The sequence below is a fragment of the Bos indicus x Bos taurus genome, chromosome 16, assembly GCF_003369695.1.
Source record: "Bos indicus x Bos taurus breed Angus x Brahman F1 hybrid chromosome 16, Bos_hybrid_MaternalHap_v2.0, whole genome shotgun sequence".
In the NCBI taxonomy this organism is placed as follows: domain Eukaryota; kingdom Metazoa; phylum Chordata; class Mammalia; order Artiodactyla; family Bovidae; genus Bos; species Bos indicus x Bos taurus.
Window position 1 is genome coordinate 60,725,847 of NC_040091.1, and position 22,843 is coordinate 60,748,689.

At 53.3% G+C, this 22,843-nt stretch overlaps 1 protein-coding gene across 1 annotated transcript in view; it reads left to right on the forward strand.

The window, feature by feature from the left end:
- Positions 1–22,843, forward strand: part of LHX4 (LIM homeobox 4) — a 48,729-nt gene that overhangs the window by 20,599 nt on the left and 5,287 nt on the right. The window contains exons 3-4 of the mRNA XM_027565483.1: positions 14,688–14,890; positions 22,661–22,815. Of these exons, the coding sequence (XP_027421284.1) occupies positions 14,688–14,890; positions 22,661–22,815 (358 nt within the window). The remainder of the gene's footprint in view (positions 1–14,687; positions 14,891–22,660; positions 22,816–22,843) is intronic.

Sequence of the window (22,843 nt, forward strand, 5' to 3'; positions counted from 1 at the left end):
GGGGAGAAGCACCGTTCCTGGGTATGGAACTCGATTTCTCCCAAATCCTTCCCAAGGTTTAACCGCAGGGAATGAGTGATTTGAATTTCTGAGGATTCTCCAATTTTGTCAGTCCAGTAGAAGTTGGAAAGCACTTTAAAGATGATGTTGATAACCACGGGGGCTGCCTCCACGGCTTGTGCTCAGAAGGCAGGACTCGTCACTATCACACTTCGGTCAAATAAGCTCTGCTCTCTCCTTGAAAGTGTGTGTGTGTGTGTGTGTGTGCACACCCATAGATGTGCACACATCTAAGCTCACGCTCCCTGAGGGTGGGGCAGTGGCTAGCACAGGCACGCCCAGCAAGTCCTTATGGCTCCCAGTTGAGAGGTGGGCCTCTGGTTCTTTTCTGTGGACTGCACCCCCCTTTCTCCCCATCTTCCTCTTACTTTGCCCACCCCTGATGCTCACCTTGTTGCCTGTATTCTGCCATGTAAGCAGTTCCATCCCCTCCACTCACATCCTTTCTCCACAACAAGAATTTGCCTCAACCCTCTTTGCTCACAGATGCCCTGGTCAGATACCATGGCAGCTCTTTGGGCCCCAGATAGGGCAGTTGTCATCCTCTGTGTTGGGGGTGGGGAAGAGGGCAGGAGGAAGCAGGTGGGAGGGTCTGGCCTTGGGGCTTTGCTGAGCAGTCCATGCTTCCAGGGCCAGCGCCTCATCCTACCGTTTGTCCCTGGACCTTCAGAAATCCTCAGTGAACTCCAGGGTGAGCAAGAGGCCACATTGCCTTCTTGCCCATCTAGGGACAGGGGAGGTGCTGAGGGATCCCTTGGTCAGAACTCTGGCTGGGTGCAGGCCTGTCAGGATCAAAGACGTAGAGCTCCATAATCAGAGAAGCCCTTTTGAGCCCTGGCATTGCCCTGGGGCCCAATCTGATGTTTGGACCTTGACTGGCTAGCTCCAGGTTTGGGAAAGGGAGATGGCAGCAGCTGGCATGTAGCTTTGGCTTTGGGAGAAGTAGCGATAAGGAAAGAGGATCACTTTAGACCCAGGAGGGGCCAGGGAGTGGGGTACGAAGGGATTAGCACAAGCCTACGAGCCATAAGCCCGAGACCAGCAATAACAATGACAATTACTCACGCAGGCTGTTGCCCCAATCCCTGCCTCCATGACCTTGGAGACTCATCAGTAGGGTTTGTAGTCATCTCCCCCTGGCTGCTGCCCACAACACCTCCCCACCAGACCAGCATCCTCCATCACAGCTCAGGTCCTGGCCCACCATCCCCAGCTCCTTTGGCAGGCCCCCCCGCATACAGAATATTGCAGAAACACTATGCCACCAGAGCCTTCTGCCTGGCACCCAGCCTCCTGTCCAGTCCTAGCTCACGGCTTTCCTTGGGTACCTGATGCCCCCCAGCAGGATGCCTCCTTTCCCAGGCATGCTTAGCATTTCCCCATCTCCACACCCTGGTCCGGGGATGAGGTCCATCCTCTCAAGGTCTCCCTATTCTTCCATGGTGGTGAGTCCAGCTCCTCGGTGGAGGGAGCCTGGTCGAGGCCTGGCCATCTTACGCCTTGTCTCTGCCAATGACTCAGCACAAGCTGCCTTGCTTGGCTGATTCCTCATGCACCTGTTGGCCTGAGGAAAGGCTTATTAGTCATTCATTTTTCTGTCTCCCCCATACACATAGGCTGTTGCTGGGTTTGATGCAACAAAGAGTAGATTACACGGCGAATTCACAGTGTGCTGTGGGGACCAGTTTCTTCTGTACCCAGCTTTGGCATCCTGCAAGTCACAGAGGCCCAGGCTGCCTCCCTTATTTAGCCACAGTTACTCTCCTCTCCTGAGATCATTCTGCTTTTTAAGGTAGCCCACTGTCAGGACTGGAGCCCCTTGTTAAGGGGAGCTGGCCACACATTCAGTGCTGAATCCACAGGTCGTTAATTCTGTGCTGGGGATGCTGTGTGGAGAGAAATGGAAAGTGGAAGTGATTCTCCCCACTGCCCACAGAGGGACGATCAGACACAAAGACCCAGGGAGGACCCTTGGATTTACAGGCAGTCAGGACTCACCCAGCATTTGGGATCATGGCTGTTTGGTACAGGAAGGCACAGGTGCAGCACAGTTTGGTCTAGCAAGTCACAGTCCTTGGTGAGGACGGGGAGGGAGCATTGTCTACAGTTAGAACGGCTTCACCTCCCATCCTCAGGGCTTGGGACCTGCTGCCCACTTGGGGCTCAGACAGCAATCTGGCTGCAGAACTGGCGGTCTGCTCCTCATTGCAGCTCATTAAAGGTCACCAGGCACCTGCTTTCAGCTGACATACATGCAGAGGGACACTGGGAGCAGAGAGAACAGGAGATAGGGCAGGAGGGGAGGGCAGTCCTGGGCACCCCAGTTCCCTCCCGCATCTCACACCAGGCTGCAGGAGTCACCTCTGGCGGCCTCAAGAGAGCCCAGCAGGTGCCATGCACTCGAATCTGCCCAGAAGACCTCAGAATGCTTGCGGCTGTGGCACTTGGAAGATGCCTGGTTGAAGGCATCTTCTCTATGCACCTTGAAGTAAAAGAGAAAAAGAAAAAATAATAAGTACTATTCTTTTATGATATCTACCCCAAAGCCTGACTCAGAGACAGAGGGCAGGATTCATTGACCTTACTGATCATCACTGTGTTTCTAAGTTCCGGGATCAATACTTTAAATCTCTTTGTTTATAACAAGGGGCAGAGCTACTGCTTTGCATAACTCCAGGGGCATCCTTTATTTTGTGTGACGTTTTGTGAATCAAGACAGTATTGTGAGGAGCTGGAGGGGTGATTACCCCAGAAGTCGGGGGAGGATGGAGGTGAAAGAGATTGGCTTCCCCTAGCCTCCAGCCTGTGAAACATGGCAGTACTGGTGCCTGGCAGCAGAGGGCGATGTTGGCGTGTGCACAGACAAAGAAGTACTGTTGGAAGGTTGTACTCTGTGGTTGTTGTGCTTTGGCGGGGGTGGGGGGCACTGTTAAACACTGTCTTGCTCAATAACATTGGCTGATTTTTGCTGTTGTTTGTTGTTTTGCCTCTTGCGTCCTTGGCTTCCCTTCTCCAAAGGAAATAAAATTCCGAGGCCAGAGAGGAGAGGCAGTGAGTCGACTAATGCAATGTGCTTCTGAGACTATTACAAAATTGCAAGCTAGGAAGCCAACAACTCCTTGGGTTGTGTTTGCTGAGCAGGTCCTGTCTGGACTTTGCATCCAGGGGTGGAAGGTCCCTGGCTCCTTGCAAAAGGGCTGGAGCCTGGGGATAGCAGGAGTCTGGGACTTGGGCTTCTGGGTCCCCTACTCTTCACTGTCTGGGTCCTGGCAGCTCCCTTACTTTGAAGCACGGTGAAAACAGATTTTCCGCTCCTGGTTCAAGTGCTGGAGGTTCTTAGGCAAGTTCCTTAATGTCTCTCAGCTCCAGTGCCCCAAGACTGGGTACACAGGGGCGTTTCGCAAAAAGGGAGTCATTTTATGAGCAGACTGGTTTGGTGAACCCAAATGGAGCTTGATTGAATTGCTGTTCTGTGTTTAACCAGCTGTTCATCAGCAAACATGTGAACCAGGCCTTCCTAAAAACCTCATCCCCTTATCTGTTAAGAGGTGATGTTCTAACCCACTGAGTTGCTGTGAAATGGGAAGAAGGTGGTGTGTAAACTGTGTCCAGCACTGCTGGGTTCTTCTTGCTAGGTGCTAGAATCTCTGGGTATTGGGTTTCTGGCCCCAGAGGACTAGCTGTCAGAGTTCTGCCCCAGGGCTGGGCCGTGCTGGCTTCTCCTGCACCACCCCCCGCCCCTGCCGCTCCCACTGAGATGATTTTAAAAGCCTAGAACTCCTCACATGGAGGTCAGGGTAGTCTGGCTCACGGCAGTGAGCTGGGCATAAACCATGGCATAGAGATGCTGTGCTGATTTACACAAAAACTTGAGAAGCAAACCAGTGATTATTATAACATGAAAACAGAGAGCTAGAGAATTGAAGGGCAAGATCCACATACATTTTTAAGGTAAGCCACAGCCCTTGAGAACATTCTAGTCTTGTGGGGGAGCTTCAAGCTGTATCCTGGCTGCCAGGTCTCTATGCTCACACCTGCCTACCAGAAGGAGCCGTGGGGAAGAGTTGGAGACATTCGGGGGTGACTGCCACCCCAGGGGGGTCCTGTCTAAAACTTCATGCTCCTTTGGGGGTGTCTCCCTGTGCCTGAGGCCCTCCCCTGCCTGGCACTGTGGGGACCCAGCGAGATGGAGGGCCACTGGACCACTGTCAGTGGGGCGCTGCGCCCCTCCCCCAGCCAGTCAATCTCTAGGCAGCAACGGGCTGTCAGCCAAGGGCAGGTAAGAGGCGTCCTTGGGAGCCCAGGAGCTGCTGATTTATCCCCGCCGTTCAGAACAGCCTGTCTCAGCTCCGGCAAGCTCTGCGTTTGGCCCGGCCGCAGGGTGGTTTCGCTGGCTCCTGTGAGGTCTTCATTAGTGACCTTGAGCCAATCACTCTTGTAACCAGGGCCTCCATCCCTCAGCTGGGCAGATGCCCATGGGACATCGGGCAAGCTGGGGGACATGGGATAAGGCCCGTGCTCTGAGTTGGACATTTGGAGAGGGAGCAAGCATTGGGTTTGAATCCAGGCTCAGTGTGAATTTGGGGCATTAGACCTCTTGGAGCCTCATTCTCATCTTGAAAAAAAGAGATGAAAATGTCTACTTTTCTAAGTTACTCCGGGGATGGAGTGAAATGAGGTACTTAGTATCCATCATTATTGGTGACTACTCTGTTATTTATTTTTATTTTTTGATGTGGACCATTTTTAAAGTCTTTATAAAATTTATTACAATATTGACTCTGTTGTTTATGTTCTGGTTTTTTGGCCATGAAGCATTTTGGATCTTAGCTCCCCGACCAGGGATTCAACCCATACCCGCTGCATTGGAAGGCGGGGTCTTAACCACTGGACCACCAGGGAAGTCCCTGGCTATTCTTATTAAGACCATGACAGCATATCTATGTAGGGAGGAGAGAAAAAGAGAAAAGGAGGGTCCTGGGGGCAGAGGCTAAAAAAGCCTTGAGCTAGACAGGGGTCCCGGGGAGGGAGGTGGGGCCTGACCAGTGCGATGGCGGGTCAGATGACTGGAACAGCTGTCCGCCTCTTGGCGTGGGGGTGGTGTGTACAGATGCCATGGGTTTTCTCCACAGGATGCCATCCCTCCCTGTGCGATCCAGAGCTCTGTGGTGGTGACCGCAGCCCTCAGCCTTCACTTCCCAAAGTGGAGTTCCCAGCTCTGGCCAGAGGGGCCAGCCTGGGCTTGCACGGGTGCCTCTAGCTAGCTGGTACCTTGCTGCCGCAGGAAGAGGACACTTCAGTTCTGCGGTTGGTTGTGGGTCCAGTCTGGGCCCAGGTTCTTGCCGAGCCACCTGTTATTTTTGATGACTACACACCTACTACGACACACACACCATTCTCGAAAAATGTTCTTAAAGAACTCACAAGGGGAGGGTCTCTTTGACGGGTGACTTTCCATAATTTCTGAATAGTTTATAGTCTAATCCCCTCACTAAGCAAATTAAACCTTTTAAGGTAACGATCAGATGGTTCAGATAGTAGCTGTGCGTGTGGACATTTGTAAGGTTCAAACACACTGGTGGGACCAGGCCCACAGTCATTTGCAAAGGCCTGTAATCAAGGCAGAAGCAATTACTTAGCCGAGCAGCTCCCCCTGGGACCCAAGGCCATATATCAGGCAGTGATGAGTCCACAGATTATCTGTCTGCCCGCCCCGGAGCCCTCCTGTTCAGCTGCGCCCGCCCACCCTCCAGGAGCCCAGGCTTGCTGCGGGAAGGCCCCCTGACATCTGTCTACCTGCATACCAGAGACCTTTGTGTCCTGGGGAATCTATTTGGAACCAAATAGTTGCAGATGAGCCTGAGAGTCGGACAGCATCTGGGCTGTGCAAACATAGTCCCCAGACAAAGAGGGATTGGAGTGACATGGGAGTGGGAGATGGGGGCACCCCAGCAGGCATCAGCAAGCCCCATTCTCTTAATCACTGGGACTCCACCCCTCTCGCCTTTACCTTCTGCCCCGCTTCATTCAGGTATTGAGACACAGGGTCCCACCTCCAAGAGGTCCTCTCTTTCCCTTCCCACTGCCTCTGTCTTCTCTCGGGCCCCTGTCATACGCCTCTGCACCACTGGAAGCTTTCCAATCAGCTATCCTACTCATCTTGTTCCCCTCATGCCTTCCTGCTGCAGGCCCATCTTTGGTCACCTTACTACCCTGGCTCCTGAATCTCCTGAACCCAGCACTCAGGGGTTCATCGCCTGGCTCCATCACATTGCTTGCTGATTCTCTGGCCAAGATCACATGAGCGTCCAGTGGGAGCCAGTCTCTGGCTTGTGGCTGTGCCTCCTGGGGTCTGTCAGTGCCCCTGGAAGCCCACCTGAGGAGGAGCTGCGGACTAGCCTTAGACCCCGTGATGGGCATCATGGGTCCTTGCGGCTGGCTGCGGGATGGGGTGAGAGTGGCTTGGGAGGGGGCCCTGTGCCTCTCCCGTCCCAGTGCCTGCTGCACCTCCGTGAGAATGAGTTCTCAGGCCTTGAAGGGCTCAAGAATCAGCAGGCAGTCTGCACCTGCTGCAAGAGGGCCTAGAGCACCCATTACATAGGGTTTCTCAAAGCACAGTCCATGCCACAGCTGGACTTATTAAATGAGGGGCTTATTAAAGTGTGCAATCTGGGGCCAGAGTCAGGAATCAGGGATGACTTTTCTGCTTTTAAGCAAACATCCCAGTTGGCACTTCTACACAGGGTAATTTGGTAACAGCTTAGCTAACACCTTGGCAGAGAAGAATTAGCCTGGGATCAGGAGGGCTGATTAGGTACCCGGAGGAAGGGGGTGGAAAGGAGGGACAATGTTGTTGGGCTAGTTGGACAATGTTGTTATCCCACCTGTGGAAAGGGACTAATAATGCCTATGATAAGGGCTTTTGTGAGTTCAGGTAAGACAGCTCGCTAGAAACTCCCCTGGTGAATACTAATGCTTCATGCATGTTCACAAAAATTTAAGAGAGATGGGCTGGACTCTGGGAGAAGAGGATCAGATCCTACACATCCCATTGCCTCTTGGGAAGCAAATCTCCCCCCAGCAGGGAAAGCAGGGACATCCCAATTGCCTCTTGAGAAGAGGATCAGATCCTACACGTCCCATTGCCTCTTGGGAAGCAAATCTCCCCCCGGCAGGGAAAGCAGGGACATATGATGGGAGAAGGGAGAGTTGGGCTGTAGATTTTTTTTCTGCCACTCACTGGGCTGTGTGATCTTGAGCAAATCTCTGACCCTCTCTGGGCCATTTTCTTCTGTGTTAAATGAGGAGGTTGGACTAGGTGACTGATTCTAAAGCTCTTCCAGTTGCATTCATCTCAAAGTAATATTGAATGCTCATTGAAAAGAAAAATGTTATATTAGAAACTGCAAATAAAAAGCGGAGCCTGAGCGGAGTTCTGCTGGGGCTGGGAGGTTTATGTGTGAACATGCATATGGTGTAACTGTGTCCCCATTCTCCAAGGCTCTAATGTTCTCCAGTGTCAGGCCTTCTCCAAATATGGCACCTTCTGCATCTGGAGAAGGCTGACTGTGCTAGGGCAGGACTCTGTGTGCCGTGACATGGCTGTGGTGGTGATATATGTTGGAAATATTGGTACATACAGTAACAGTAAATATCAGCGACTTACCTGTCAAGCGTGGTGATAGATAAAAGAAATACATGGAGGAAAGTGTCAACTGGGGAAAAAATATATGGCCAGCAGTAAATCACCGCCAAGCAATTAAAGCATAAAATTAAGTTGTGTGATATTTTGTTTTCTTGGGATGGTGCACCGCTCTGTGGCAGCTCCCACACATGGGGGCTGGCGTGGGCCTGGGTTGGACTGCTCCCAACAGCCCAGAGAAAGGAAGAGGATTGGGTTCAAATTCCAGCTCCACTGTCTATTGCTGTGATGTCTCTGGCACATTTCTTACCCTCTCTGAACTTATTTCTTCCCCTACAAATGGGGGAGTGGCGCCTGATGTAATTTGGGGTGGAGCCAATGAGATTTGCTGACAGATCACACCAGGGTGTCCAAGGCAGTGGGCCTGAGCAACTGGAAGAGAGAAATCGCCCTTCTCTGAGATGGGGAAGGAGCAGATGCTGAGGGAAGATTAGGAGTTGAGATGCTGAGGGGGCGGCTGTGGGCTGTACCATCTGGAGTTGGGAGGAGGTCCCAGCTGGAGGTGGAAGTTGAATCCCCAGAGGTGTGGGATGGATAAGAAGAGGTGGAGAGAGGTGGAACAGGGGCTGCCAGAGAAAGGAGCAGAACCCGGAAAGCCAGGTCCTGAGGCCCAGTGAGTGATGTGTTCTAAGGAGGAGGGACAGCCGATGTGGTGCAAGGTAAGGGACAATGAGACCTAACCAATGGACTCAGCAGTGTTGGGGCCACCTGGTTAAGTGAAGTTGGGGTTGATTCATGGGCGACCACCTGACTGGAGTGTTGTATTAGTCAGGGTTTTCCACAGAAATGCAACCAACAGGCTGTGTGTGTGTGTGTGTGTATAAAGAGATTTAATTTAAGGATTGGCTCACAGGATTTTGGAGTCTGGAAGCCCCAAGACCTGTAGTCAGTGGGCCGGAGGACCCAGGAGAGTTGATGGTATATACAAGTCGGTAGGCTTGAGACCCAGGAAGAGCCAGCATTTCAGTTCAAGTCTAAAGGCAGGAAAAGACCAACGTCCCAGCTCCCGCAGTCAAGCGGGAGGAGCTCACTCTTGGGAGGACAGGCCTTTGTGGTCTCTTTGGGCCTTCACCTGATGGGAAGAGGCCCATCACGGTGAGGAAGGCAATCTGCTTTACTCGGTCGACTGATTGAAATGTTAATCTGTCCAAACCACTTCCAGACACACACAGGAAGACATTTGACCAAATATCTGGGAACTTTGTGGCCCAGTGAAGTTGGCACATTGCAACTGGAGGTAGAATGAGAACAGGGGCATTAGAGACTGTGTATAGACCCCATTTTTGAGGGATTTTGCTCCGAGGGGAGTAGAGATGCAAGGAGGCGTAGGGTCAAGAGAAGTTTTTTGTTTTGTCTTGAAGTGGCAGAAGTAACGGTGCTGTATGCTGCTGGGTACCTGTGATAGAGAGGGGACATTGATGGTGTGGGTGGCAAGGGGTCTAGTTGCTTGCTGAATGATCTTACTAGGAAGGAGTGGACTCTGTGCCCAGATGGGCTGACAGCCTTGACCGGGAGTACAGATGGGTCAGCTGTAGAGAGCGAAAGACTGGGCATGCAGTGGGTGGACAGAAGAGGGGGAATGCCTAGCAGGCCTTTGCTGAGAGCCCCTCTTTTGTCCTGGAAACAGGAAGCTGGGCCACCAGCTGAGACCAAGGATGAGGGGATTGGGAGAGAGAAGGGATAGGAGGGTAGGATTAACAGACGAGAGGGGGCACTGTGCTTTCCCAGGCCCTCCGGAGGTCTGGACCCTGAGTTTAAAGGTCGTCCAGTCAGTGAGGAGGTATGTTTCCCTCAGCCCTGTCCTGACACCTGTGCTGCGTGGCAGAGGTCGGGGGTTGAGAGCAGGGTGGGGAGTTGAGGGTATGGGCAGGAGAGGGGTTTCTAAGCTGGACCACGGAGTCTTTGCTGGGTTGGGGGGAAGTGAGGCCATGAGGAGAATGAGGGGCAGTGAGAATGGGCCGGGTGGCAGGGTTGTGGGAGTCAGGCTGCTGTGGGCACCGAGTAGAAGGGCAAGACACTGTGATGCTTGGAAGTCATTCCTGGAGGCACTCTAGTTCCTGATGGGATTGTCTGGGGTGGACCATGAGAGTGAGTGTCTGAGGATATGACCTTCAGGGGTGCCTGCTCTGTCGCTCAGTCATGTCTGACTCTTTGCGACCCCATGGACTGTAGCCCACCAGGCTCCTCTGTCCATGGGGTTTCCCCGGCAGGAATACTGGAGTGACTTGCCACTTCCTCCTCCAGGGGATCTTCCTGACCTGGGTATAGAACCTGAAGCTTCTGTGTCTCCTGCATTGGTAGGTGGATTCTTTACCACTGAGCCACCTGGGAAGCCCATGACCTTCAGGAGAAGAGGTCAAAGAATTCAGTGCACAGGGTCAGGAGGGACTTGTGGGGACATCGATGTCACTGAGAATTCTGGCAACAGGGTTGGTGAGCGTGAGGGTGAGCCAGGAGCAAAATCAACCCAGGAGGGCGGGGGTAGGCTGGGGGTGGCGATGACACCCCAGGGAGGTAGCGGGCTGTGCTCTGAGAGCGGTGGTGAGGTTTAAGTGAGGTTATGGACACGGGCACACAGCAGGTGCTTGGTAACTGGGAGCTGCTTTTTAATTGTATTGGTGACCAGAATATGGTGCCTGGTCTGGTCGTAGGTGAGGACATAAAATGAGGAATGTGCTGGAACACCTGGGGTAGACGGTTTACATGCACCTGTTTCTAGAAGATGTGGCGCCTGCCAGGTCTGCCTGGCATCCGTTTTGCAGTATCTGGGGATCCTGCACTGGAGAGAGGGCCAGTCAGGCCTGTTGAGAGGGGTGGGAGTGGACAGATAAATGGGCCGAGGGGACTTGGGTTGAGCATGGAAGGAAGGGTGAGACCAAGGACACAGGTTTCGTCCCCTCGCTGGGGTCAGGGGCAGCCCTTGAATGTCAGCCGTGACATCTAGTGCATTTCCACAGTCAGCAACCCAGGCCCTTCACGCCTGAGCTGTAGGGGCAGGGGAGTGTCGACAGGATCAGTCGGTGTGTTGGGGTGACACTGACTGTTGGGGGAGGGCTCCTGGGGCGGTCCCCACATTGCAGGGTCGGGGACCCCAGTGGCTCAGAGGGGGACAGGGCCCCTGAGCGCCAGTTCCAATTCAGAGTGGGTGCACCGTGACTGGCCTCTCGGTGGCATTTGCGTCTCTGACGCCCACTGTGTGCCAGCCGTGCCGTCAGAAGCACCGAGTTCAAATCCTGGTCTTTCTACTCTGTGCCTGTGTGAGCCGGGGCCAGCACCTCACCAATCTGAGCCGCAGTTTCTCATTTGTCAGAGGCTATCAGAGTCCCTACCTTTCAGGCTGGGAGACATTTGTGGACTGAGTGTGATGATGGGAACAACGTGGGGTGGAAAGTTGATGTTTTAATAAACTTCAGGCCTCATTTTACAGGGGGTTCAAGTCCCTTCTTTGAAAAGCTTTTGCCAGGAGCTGCAGCTATTATGGGCTTCTCTGGTAGCTCAGACGATAATCCTGCAATGCAAGAGACCCAGGTTCGATTCCTGAGTCAGGAAGATCCCCTGGAGAAGGGAATGGCCACCCACCCTAGTATTCTTGTCTGGAGAATTCCATGGGCAGAGGAGCCTGTGGACTACAGTCCCTGGGGTCACAAATTGTCGGTTATGTCACGTGCTAATTCTCCCCTGCTTGCTCCGACCTGTGCCTGAAGACGCAGTTGGTACACTCATTCCTCCCAGCATGCATTCATCCACTCCTTCAGAGGTTCTCCCTGGGCAGGGATAAGAGAATCGCCAGTGATGTTGCTCTGTGGAGGAAAGTCATGTGAGCTGTTAGAATTCTTCCTTGCATTTTCTTTGTCATTTGGATCAGCTCCAACTGCTTTCCCTGGGGAGACCGGCTGTCCACGGAGGTCTGGCAGGGCAGCACTCACCAGAAGGGTTGTCCTTCTGATGAGCGAGGCCAGTGCCGTTTGCACCTGAGTGGGCAGGGCCCTGCACGCAGTAGGGGCTCAGTGATAGGATGAAGCAGGTGCTGACTGGCAAGTTCCTCGGAGGCCTCTCCCTCGGCCAGTGTGCTGCTCTGCCCCCGTCACCGTCATCCTTCGGGGCGAATTCACAGTTTTACCTTGTTTCCATCCAGGGAGTTTTAACTATGGCCATCTCATTACTGCCTGCTGCAGAACAAGCCGCATAGCCTTTCAAGGCCATGGCTGTCGCACCTGCAGCCCTGGCTAGTCTAAGATCTGGAAACTCACGACAGCGTCATCATCACATCCGCAACTCACAGGATGACGGCACTGTATTCTGGGCTTGCTGGCTCTGACCAGGAGTGGGGGTTGAGTGCCCCTCGGGCCTCAGCCACACTAGGGGAGCCCTGTGGGCCCCGGGGATGCACACAGGCCCCTCAACAAAGAGTCTCATTGGCTGTGCTCCAGGGGAGAAAGGTAACGAGAAGCAACTTCCACTTACCATCGGTATAAATCCCACAATCAGGAAAATTGCTTCAATTGCTAAAAAACGCTGGTGGGAAAGTCCATTTATTTTTCATTTTTCTTGTGCACTTGCCACCCTCATGCATGAATCACTGTCGGTATGTAGATTAAATTTATACCCCTGTTATCTTTCATGTCTCTGGGGCTCTGGTGTCAACTGGGCTTCTGGTTACTGAAAACCACTGCCTGCTTTTTAGTGGGGAGAGGATGTGGCCCTCCCTGTGGGCAGGGGCATGGCGGGGTCTCCACTGTGTTTTGGAGTCTCTGCTTTGTTTTGAGGTCTCTACTCTGCCTTCCTCCTCCTCTGGTCTCCGCCCTTGATTCGGCCACAAGACTTGCTTTTTGGAAAACTCTAGTTCTTCTCTGGAGCTGCTTCTGCTCTATCCTTTGCAGCAAAGGATTTGAACACTTGGGTTTTGGTGGTTTATTTGAGCGAGTTTGCAGTGAGCAGGATGAAGGCATTGTTTCATTTCAAACACCTGCTTTGTGCATTGCCTTGGACTGGATAGAAAAACTCTAGGCAATTTGAGAACACACTCTAGTAACATATATGCAGGCTTTCCTTTCCTTTGTCCCTGAAACACACATACACACACGCATACACACACACACACATGCAGTAGAGCTGGGTGCCTGCCTGCCTTCCTCTCTAATACAGTGATGTGATCAGGCAGCAGTTGTGGAGAAGCCTGTTCTCACCTGTGCTCTGGTGGGTACTGAGCCACAGAACCACCTAGAACTGACAGCAGACATTGTTCTCCATTCTCAGATTTGGCCATCTCCACGCACAATCTCTGAAAGCATGGTTCTTTATTCACTGACTTACTCAACAAATGTGATCTCTACTTTTCTGGGTCCTGGACTTGAAATCTGATGAAAGCTTTGAAACCTTTTGAAAATATCGGTTGAAAGTCCAGACTCTACCTCCTGATGCACAATTTTGAACAACTCAGGGGTGGCGGACGGAGCCTGTCCTGAGCTCCAGTCTGAGAACCTCTACTTGCAAGAGGCCTGCTCCCTGCACGCCACCCTCCTCACAAAACCCAGAGGCATTCCAGGAGTTCAGAAGTCCAGGGTTCTTTCAACCCAAACGCCTCAGCCCCTCACACCCTGACACCCTCCTCGTATCTTGTCTCAGTGGAGCAGTCCTTGGGGCCACACTCCTGGCTCTTTGGGGGTTGTCCATCCAGACCCCCACTTCTCTGTGATCGTGTCCCTGGGAGGGGCTGAAGCCGCAGCTGGCCATGCCTGCTCCAGGCCCCTGCAGCCCCCCAGCAGGTATCATTACTGCACAAGAGACCCATCATTCTGCATTAATCTGGGATTCATCATGATCGCCATGACCATAATTAATTTATTTGGTATTAATGTGGATGAAATATGTACTGTCCTTTCAGGGGAAATCAGGCTGCCTATAAGCATTAGTTAAAAGGACCATTAAAATCAAACCTTCCCCAGATCCATTAGGCGAAGTCTTTCATCCTGAAGAAGATAAAGTTCTGCTGTGTGAAATGTCATGAATAATTAGGTTGATTGCTGTTTTAAACTCTGCCCCTTCCTCCCCAGCCCCTCCTGCTTCCCTCCTAAAGCAGGGAAGGCTCACCTGCAGTGGCTCACCACCGCCCCCTTTCCCTTCATCGCCACCTCTACACTGGCCCCATATTTCCCTCTGACCTCTGGGACCACTGGCGTGGCTCTATGTGTGTGGCCAGAATGGGGAACGGGGCTTAAATGACCCAATTGGACTATATTTTCAATGGGTCTACTTCTCTTTCCTTCCCAGCCTTGGGCCAGACTGGTGGTGGGCACAGTGCTGCTCCAGAAAGGTGCAGATGGAGAGAGGTCTGAGGCAGCATCCTTTACACTCGGGTCTGCAGACTCTCTGCCCGGAATGGTGTCAGGGGTAGAAACGCAGATTCCTGGGCTCACATCTCTGGAGCTGTGCATGGGAGGGGGGAGGAGGCTGGTAAAGATGGTTTGACGTGTGCAGGGTGGAGGGGAGAGGAAGAAGAGAGGAACCATGTCAAGAGCCCTGCTCTGCTGCCGAAGTGCGATTTCTCTGGAGCGCCCGTGTGGATCCTGACATGCGGGCTGTCCCGGCCACACGGCTCCTGTGGGAAGCACGTGAGGAGGTGTTCTGCCTGATGCTTTATGCACATGGGCACTTGCAATTGCCCGGTGGGACTGGTCCTCTAGGCTTCACCATAAGGCTGAAGAGACCAGGAAACAGAGGGTGAAACTGTCTGCCCAGTGGGACTTGGAAAATCCTATGGCCCTGGGTGAATTGATGACCTGTTAACTGGACAACTGGATGGCCCAGAGGTGGAGGCCCATGGACAGCCCAGAATAGTGGAGTAGGCGAGGGGCTGATGAAAAGTGGGGGGAAGGCAGACCCCTCTCCCACCCCCGTGTTCTAATCCACTCTCGTTCCTTGACAGGCGCTTCGGCACAAAATGCACAGCCTGCCAGCAGGGCATCCCCCCGACCCAGGTGGTCCGCAAGGCGCAGGACTTCGTCTACCACCTGCACTGCTTCGCCTGCATCATCTGCAACCGGCAGCTGGCCACGGGGGACGAGTTCTACCTCATGGAGGATGGGCGACTGGTGTGCAAGGAGGACTATGAGACGGCCAAGCAGAACGGTAATCAGCTGGGCCCTGCATGGCCAACCTCTGTCCTGCCAGAGTCCAGGCTGCCCACCCCTCGGAGCCCCGCAGGCATCCTGCCTCTTCTAGAACCTTCCCAGATGCCTGAAGGGAGAGAGATCTTCCCCCCACCCCTCACCCCCAGTCCTTGGCATTGGCTTCCCCAGTGAAGCATCAATCAAGTTATGGTTGCTGAGCAGCTGCTTGTCTTGGGACAAGGCAGTACTTTGGCTCAGGAGTAGCTGGGGACCTTGTCCTCATCATCACTCAGACTCCCTGTATTGGGACTTAGCCACTGGACCCCCAGGGAAGTTCCATGCTCCTTAGTTTTTTTTTTTTTGTTTGTTTGTTTGTTTTCTGCAAAAAACTTTATTGTTTCCATTTGGTCCAAGGCTTGAGAGAGGGCTCCAAGGTGTTAACAAGCTGCCCAGTGGTTGCAGAGAGGGACTTCAGGCAGAAACCCTGACATTAGAGGGGCTCCTCAAAGGCTGCTGGGCTCCAGAGACTCCTAGTTGTGCTTGAGGGTGAGCCTTTTGAAGAGATATTCTCCCAACCCCACCCAGGGAGCAGCCAGCCCGCGGAGGTGGGTCAGGTGGCCACCCGTCTTCTAGATGAGTTTCACCTCCTCCCCTAAGAAGTGGTTCTCCAGGAAGTCACAGATGCAGGGGTCTGCAAGGGGAGAACCCAGGCCATGCAGATCTGAAAGGGTCTGGTTTGGGTTCTTCTCCATGAGAAAGGTGGCTTCCATAGCATCCTGGGTCTTACCCCACTCATCTTGAGGTGGCTCCTGCATGTCCAGGAAGAGGGCGCGGCTGCTGTGCTGGCTTTGCGTGTTTAAGACTCACTCCACGCCCTTGTGCTCCTCGGCCAACTTGAAGGAAAAGTGGCTTACACCCTCCAGAGCCATATTGTTGTGGTTGAGATAGAAGCCCAGAGAGAGGTAGGTCTAGGAGGCCTGCAGATGCTTGTTGACCAGGCGGTTGATGGCGGCCTCCCCTTGATGGAGTAATTCTGATGCATCTGGGAGCTCATGGTTGATGGGTAATAGAGCTAAGCTCAAAAAACGGTGTTGTCTGGTCCTGGTGATCGTGGACAGCTGAGTGGCGGATTCCAAAGGTCGCGACTGGTAAAAAGGCTGGAGGGTGGTTGGAGGCTAGAGTGAGGGCCGTCCCTGGGTCTGTTTTCTCCAAGCACTGTTGAAGCAAGAGACAGATCCCTGGACTGCCCTGCCCTTAGCTTTGTATATCGGGGTGCACATTTACCTCAGCACCTCTACACCTCAAAGGCTTCAGTCAGCAAGAGCCCTCGCATTGGCCTGAGTCCCTCTTGGAACAGGTCAGCTTGTGTTTCCGTTAAACGTGCTCTGTTTCACCTCTCAGACTGCAGGCTCCTTGAGGGCAAGGACTTGGGGGTGATGACTCTTGTGTCTCCCAAAGTCCCTCATGTGGGAGCAGATGCTCAGCCGGTCTCCTCACTCATGAAGACTCATCCATCTCGACCATCTGCTCCCGTGCACCCGGCCACCCTCCCCGGCTGCCTCTGGGCCACGTCCGTGGTCTGCACAGAAGCTGACAGCACGGCTGATGTCAGGCCCCAGCATTGAGCAGCCACCCAGAAAACCTGCCTTCACAGAGGTGGCCTGGGCAGCAGCTGCTCCTGCCGCCTAAGGTCGTGTTCTTGGGCAGCCCTGGGACTTTTCAGGGCTTGGGGAGCTCTTGAACCCCCATTCCCTGGGTCCCCTCAGAAAGACCATGTCTGATTTCCCACCTTCTACCACCTCACCTCAGGCTCCTCATTCACAGCTGTACCCTCCAGCCTGGCTCAGATTTTGGCATTTGGCCAAACTCACCTTGGGCATTTCAGATGCACGAACTCATGAAACATCAAGGTCATTTGCCCCTGACTAGAATTTTTATGAACTCAGGGTGTTCTGTGGAATGCTCTTATTGACAGCTCTGGGCTTGATGAAAACAAAAACAAAGCAACAACAATTCCATGTATATCTTTCCAGGTCTTTCCTGAGTTCCCACCTATATATTATATGGTTATGATCAAAACATGGAGAAATTAGTTTTTTGGTTAATAAATGCAGTTCAAGGGTGGTGATGGGGAGGCCCTTTCGGTGAGGCTGCTGGAGCTCAGCTTGGCTCTGGCAGAGGTGGGAGGGACGGCACCTCTCTTTTCGTCACCCGCCTCCCACTGTGCCCCCCACCCCCAGCTCTGGCCTTCCGCATGGACAGCCCTTCCATCTCTTCTCCTCTTTCCCGGCCTCTGCAAGCCTGCTCCCGGGCTCTTTGCTTTAATGTATTAATCTGCTCTGGCTCCTTAAAACTCACTTGGTGCTGTTGCTCTGGAGTCAATTACGGTGTCACAGAAGATTAGGGCGTCTTGTCAGGGATAAACCATCAACGCAGAGGGACTCAGAGAGCCCAAGCTGTCTTCGGAACTCTGATGCCCTTCACCAGAGACATTAAGGATGCAGGCCTTCCCCCAGGCTGGTGGCTGCTTCTTGCCATCAGAGGCCTCATTTAGACTCTGAGAAGTCACAGCCTGGCCTCTGCTGCTGCTGTGGATGGGTCAAGAGAAAGGAGAGACCAGCTGGGGAGGCAAGAATGACCCAGTGGAGCTCACACTTGTATCCAGGATTGTTTGCGCCACGCAGAACCTCTGAAGGACAGTGGAAAGACACTGGACCTGGCCTCAGAGGCTGGGGGGCATCTCTGCTGGGTCACCTACTAACTTGGGGGTCCCCTGGTGGTTGTGTACCTGGTTGAACCTTGGCATCTCACCTCCACGTGGGAGGTCAGGCATCTGCCACACAGGGCTGTGTCCTGGGGTTCAAAGAGGCTGCAGCTTGTGGGATGGGATGGCACATGAGGGAGAGCCCAGTGAGGAAGAGAAACACAAACAGTAAGATATGCTGTAGGTTTGCCAGCAACTGGGCGTTACACCGTGTTTCTGATGTGTTCTTCTGGCCTCTGGCTGTCTGCGAGGCTGAGAACACTCCATCCCATGGAACCTGGGTGATTCTGAGTGCAGCAGGGGCCTTGGTCTGCTGTGGGACATCGGGCTTTCTCTTTTTATGTTTTGATCCCTCCTTGCTAATCTAAACCCTCTTTCCGACTTAGGTTCCCTCCATTGTGCTACACAAAGGATTGAGTATCAGCTATTTGTACCTTGGTGTGAATAATTTTGTTCATTTGTTACATTTCCTTGAATATTTGCATTTTCAATATAATGAGGTTGCCTTTTATGCCAGGGACAAGTGTAGGAGACCCTGCATAATTCAAAACTAACATACTTTAAGGCTAATTTTCCCATAGGAATTAATGTGAAAAATTGGGATGGGATGTATTCTGGGAGCACATAAATCCATAATCAGTGAAATGTATCTTTGCCTTAATGCTACTTTTTATTTTCTCAGCACTATCTCAGTCCCTCCCAGATGCTCTTTCCTAAATTAACAGCCTAGGGTATCATGGTCTTGCTTGGCCTTCCTCATAGCGTTTTATCACATTTAACTTCCGCACCAAAGTTATTGATTTTTGGGTACATTTTTCAGCATGAGCACTGCCACTGCTACTTAATGAATACTTGGATGACATTGTTATAGGATATAAAAAAGATTTTAAATTATAATAACAGTGAATGTTAAAATAACAGCATAATAGTCCCTGTAATCGCAAGAAGAAAGTGCTGTGCATGTAGCCAGCAGTACAGGACCAAGGAGCCACCAACCCAGGACAACAGGGGTTTGTCCCAATGGCACTGCCCAGTGGCCATGCTGAGAACAATTTCTAATTCACTAGGGCAACCTATTTGAAATTAAGTGATTCTTGATGAATTAAAAATTTGGAGTGATTCCATTATTTCAAATTTTGTGTGTAAATAGTATATATATATATATATATATATTTTTTTTTTTTAGGTTTAAAAAAAAAACTTTATTTTTGGCTGCACTGGGTCTTCATTGCTTTACACAGGCTTTCTCTAGCTGCATCGAGCAGAGGCTGCTCTTCATTGCACTGCACAGGTTTCTCACTGTGGTGACTCCTCTTGTTATGGGGCATGGGCTCTTGGCACGCGGGCTTCAGGAGTTTCGGCTCCCGGGCTCTAGAGTGCAGGCTCAGTAGTTGTGGCCCGTGGGCTTAGTAACTCCTCTTCATGCACAGTCTTCCCGAACCCGGGATTGAACCTGTGTCCCCTGCATTGGGGGGCAGATTCCTATCCACTGCACCACTTCCTCCCCATTGGCAGGAATTCTGAAGAGTATATGAATATTTTTGAAATGCACTATTTTGTATTTACATTAAGTGCTGTCATATTGTTCTCTCTATGAATATGGGAAGAAGGAAGTGATTCCTAACAACGAGTTTTGAAGGTTTTTCTCAGTGTCTGCCTCAGTGGCTCTGGAATCCTTCCTCACTGGGTTCAGGACCCCAGGGAGGGACTTGAATGGCGGGGCTTTGAGGATGATGGTGGCTCTGCTGGGGAAGAAAACAGCCCGAGGAGAAGGGAGGACCGGGGGCCTGTCCCCCACCCACTGTGTGCACCATGGCTTGTCGTGTGAGCCGGGCTGCATGACTACTTACTCCTGCACCGTGCTGCCCAGACGCAGGCTTCTGAAGGTGAGGGGACTTGCCCACATCACTGACTCAGTGAGAATGGTGAACCCAGGTCTTCTGACCCCAAGAAAAGCCGTTTAGAATGGTCATGAAGATCATAGGCACATCAAGCTCTTGATAAACATCAGCTATTATTGTTGTTTTAAGAGAGGACTTCCTTGGATGGAAGGGAAGAAAGGGAAGAAGATAGACATGGAGCAGACCCTCTTCAAAGGACGCCAGTGTGAAGAGGCACAGAGAACTCAGGGGGCTGGAGGCAGCTGCCATTCCTCTTCCTGACTCTGGGCAGGGGTGCTGGGCAGAGAATGAATGAACTTAAGTGCTGGGAGAGGAGCAAACCATTTACACTCAGTGCTTCTCCTGTGCTGGACTCTGGCTGAGAAGAGCCTTTGACTTACAGGCACCTGAGGCTCAAAATCCGTTGAAGACAGTTGATTAGTCAGCTTATTGTCCTGAACACTCTTTATACAAGTGTTTTTCAAAAAAAATGTGTTTGAATATAAGCCACAGTAAGAATCTTGTTTTGTTTCAACTCAGCACACATATTCATACACCTGACACTGATCAAGTTTCATGAAGCAACACTTGCCCTCATCTGTCTCATCCATCCCACCCCATCCCATCCCATCCCATCCATCCCACCCCAGGCCACTCCACGCCACCCTATCCCATCCACCCTACCCCATCCCATCCGATCCATCCCACCCCATCACATCCCATCCCATCCCCTCCCCTCCCATCCCATCCCATCCCATCCCACCCCACCCCATCCCATCCCATCCATCATCCCACCCCATCCCATCCCATCCATCCCACCCCATCCCATCCCATCCCATCCCATCCCATCCCATCCCATCCCATCCATCCCACCCCAGGCCACCCCATCCCACCCCATTCCATCCACCTCACCCCATCCCATCCACCCCATCCCACCCCACCCCATCCCACCCATCCCACCCCAGGCCAGGCCACCCCACCCCACCCCATCCCATCCACCCCACCCCATCCCATCCCATCCCATCCCATCCCAACCCATCCCATCCCATCCACCCCACCTCATCCCATCCCATCCCATCCCATCCCATCCCATCCCATCCATCATCCCACCCCATCCCATCCCATCCATCCCACCCCATCCCATCCCATCCCATCCATCCCATCCCATCCCATCCCATCCATCCCATCCATCCCATCCATCCCATCCCATCCCATCCCATCTATCCCATCTATCCCATCCATCCCATCCATCCCATCCATCCCATCCACCCCACCCCATCCCATCCACCTCAGCCCATCCCATCCACCTTACCCCATCCCATCCACCCCACCCCACCCCACCCCATCCCACCCACCTCACCCCATCCCATCCACCTCACCCCATCCCATCCACCTCATCCCATCCCATCCATCCCATTCCATCCCACCCCATCCCATCCCATCCATCATCCCACCCCATCCCATTCCATCCATCCCATCCCATCCATCCCACCCCAGGCCACCCCACTCCACCCCATCCCACCCACCTCACCCCATCCCATCCACCTCATCCCATCCCATCCATCCCATTCCATCCCACCCCATCCCATCCCATCCATCATCCCACCCCATCCCATTCCATCCATCCCATCCCATCCATCCCACCCCAGGCCACCCCACCCCACCCCATCCCACCCACCTCACCCCATCCCATCCACCTCACCCCATCCCATCCACCTCATCCCACCCATCCCACCCCAGGCCACCCAACCCTACCCCATCCCATCCCACCCTACCCCATCCCATCCACCCCACCCCATCCCATCCACCCCATCCCACTCCATCCCACCCACCCCACCCCACCCCATTCCATCCCATCCCATCCCATCCATCCCACCCCATCCCATCCCATCCCATCCCATCCCATCCACCCCACCCCATCCACCCCACACCACCCCATCCCATCCACCCCACCCCATCCTATTCCACCCATCCCACCCCAGGCCACCCCAACCCACCCCATTCCATCCACCCCATCCCACTCCATCCCATCCCACCCTACCCCACCCTACTCCATCCCATCCCACCCCACCCCACCCCATCCACTCCATCCCACCCCACCCCATCCACTCCATCCCACCCCACCCCACCCCACCCCATCCACTCCATCCCACCCCACCCCACCCCACCCCATCCACTCCATCCCACCCCACCCCACCCCACCCCATCCACTCCATCCCATCCCATCCACCTCACCCCATCCCATCCACCCCATCCCATCCACTCCATCCCACCCCACCCCACCCCATCCACTCCATCCCATCCCATCCACCTCACCCCATCCCATCCACCCCATCCCATCCACCCCATCCCACTCCATCCCACCCACCCCATCCCATCCTACCCTACCCCACCCTACCCCATCCTATCCCACCCTACCCCATCCTATTCCATCCCATCCCATCCATCCATCCCACCCCACCCCATCCTATCCCACCCAATCCCATTCCATCCCCATCCCCATCCCCATCCCATCCCATCCCATCTCATCTCATCTCATCCATCTTGTTTCCTCTTTTAGTTTTTGATCAACTAAATTGACTTTACAACCCACTTTTGGGTTCTGACCCATAATTTATGAACATTGCTTAGGTGAATAGTAAATGGACACGTCACCTTTGCTATGAGCCCAGGGCTGTGGAAAGGCAGTGATGTCATGGGTGGGACCTGGGGGAATGGAGGTTTCTGATGGGAGGAGGGACAGGTATCTGGGGCAGCCCAGGGCAAAGACTTCCTTCTGTCTCCTTCCCCTCCGCAGCCTTGGCAGTAACTCACAAGGTTGGCCAGTGGAGTGTGCCATGATGGGGAAACATGTAGAATGGTACACCTTCAGTCTGATGAGAGCCCCGTGTGGCTGGGCTGGGAGGGGATGGGGAGAGGCAGGGAGCTGAGGGAACAGCATATTGTCCTACCTTTCCAGTGACTCGGGAAGGCCTGTAGTGCAGGAGTGGGCTCCATGCAGGTCGAGAGTACTCTCCCCTGACGTTGCTCATTCTTCCTCCCTCTTGCCCATAGCAGGCAAGGTTACATGAGGAAAGGAGGAAGGAGGGTGAGACCCAGCTGCTTCAGATGGGCTGGACGCAGTAAGAAGTGGTTTTCGTTGCAGATGACTCAGAGGCTGGAGCTAAGCGGCCCAGGACCACCATCACAGCAAAGCAGCTGGAGACATTGAAGAACGCCTATAAGAACTCCCCTAAGCCCGCCCGGCATGTGAGGGAGCAGCTGTCCTCGGAGACAGGCCTGGACATGAGGGTTGTACAGGTGAGGCTCCAGCCACCCCAACCCGTGG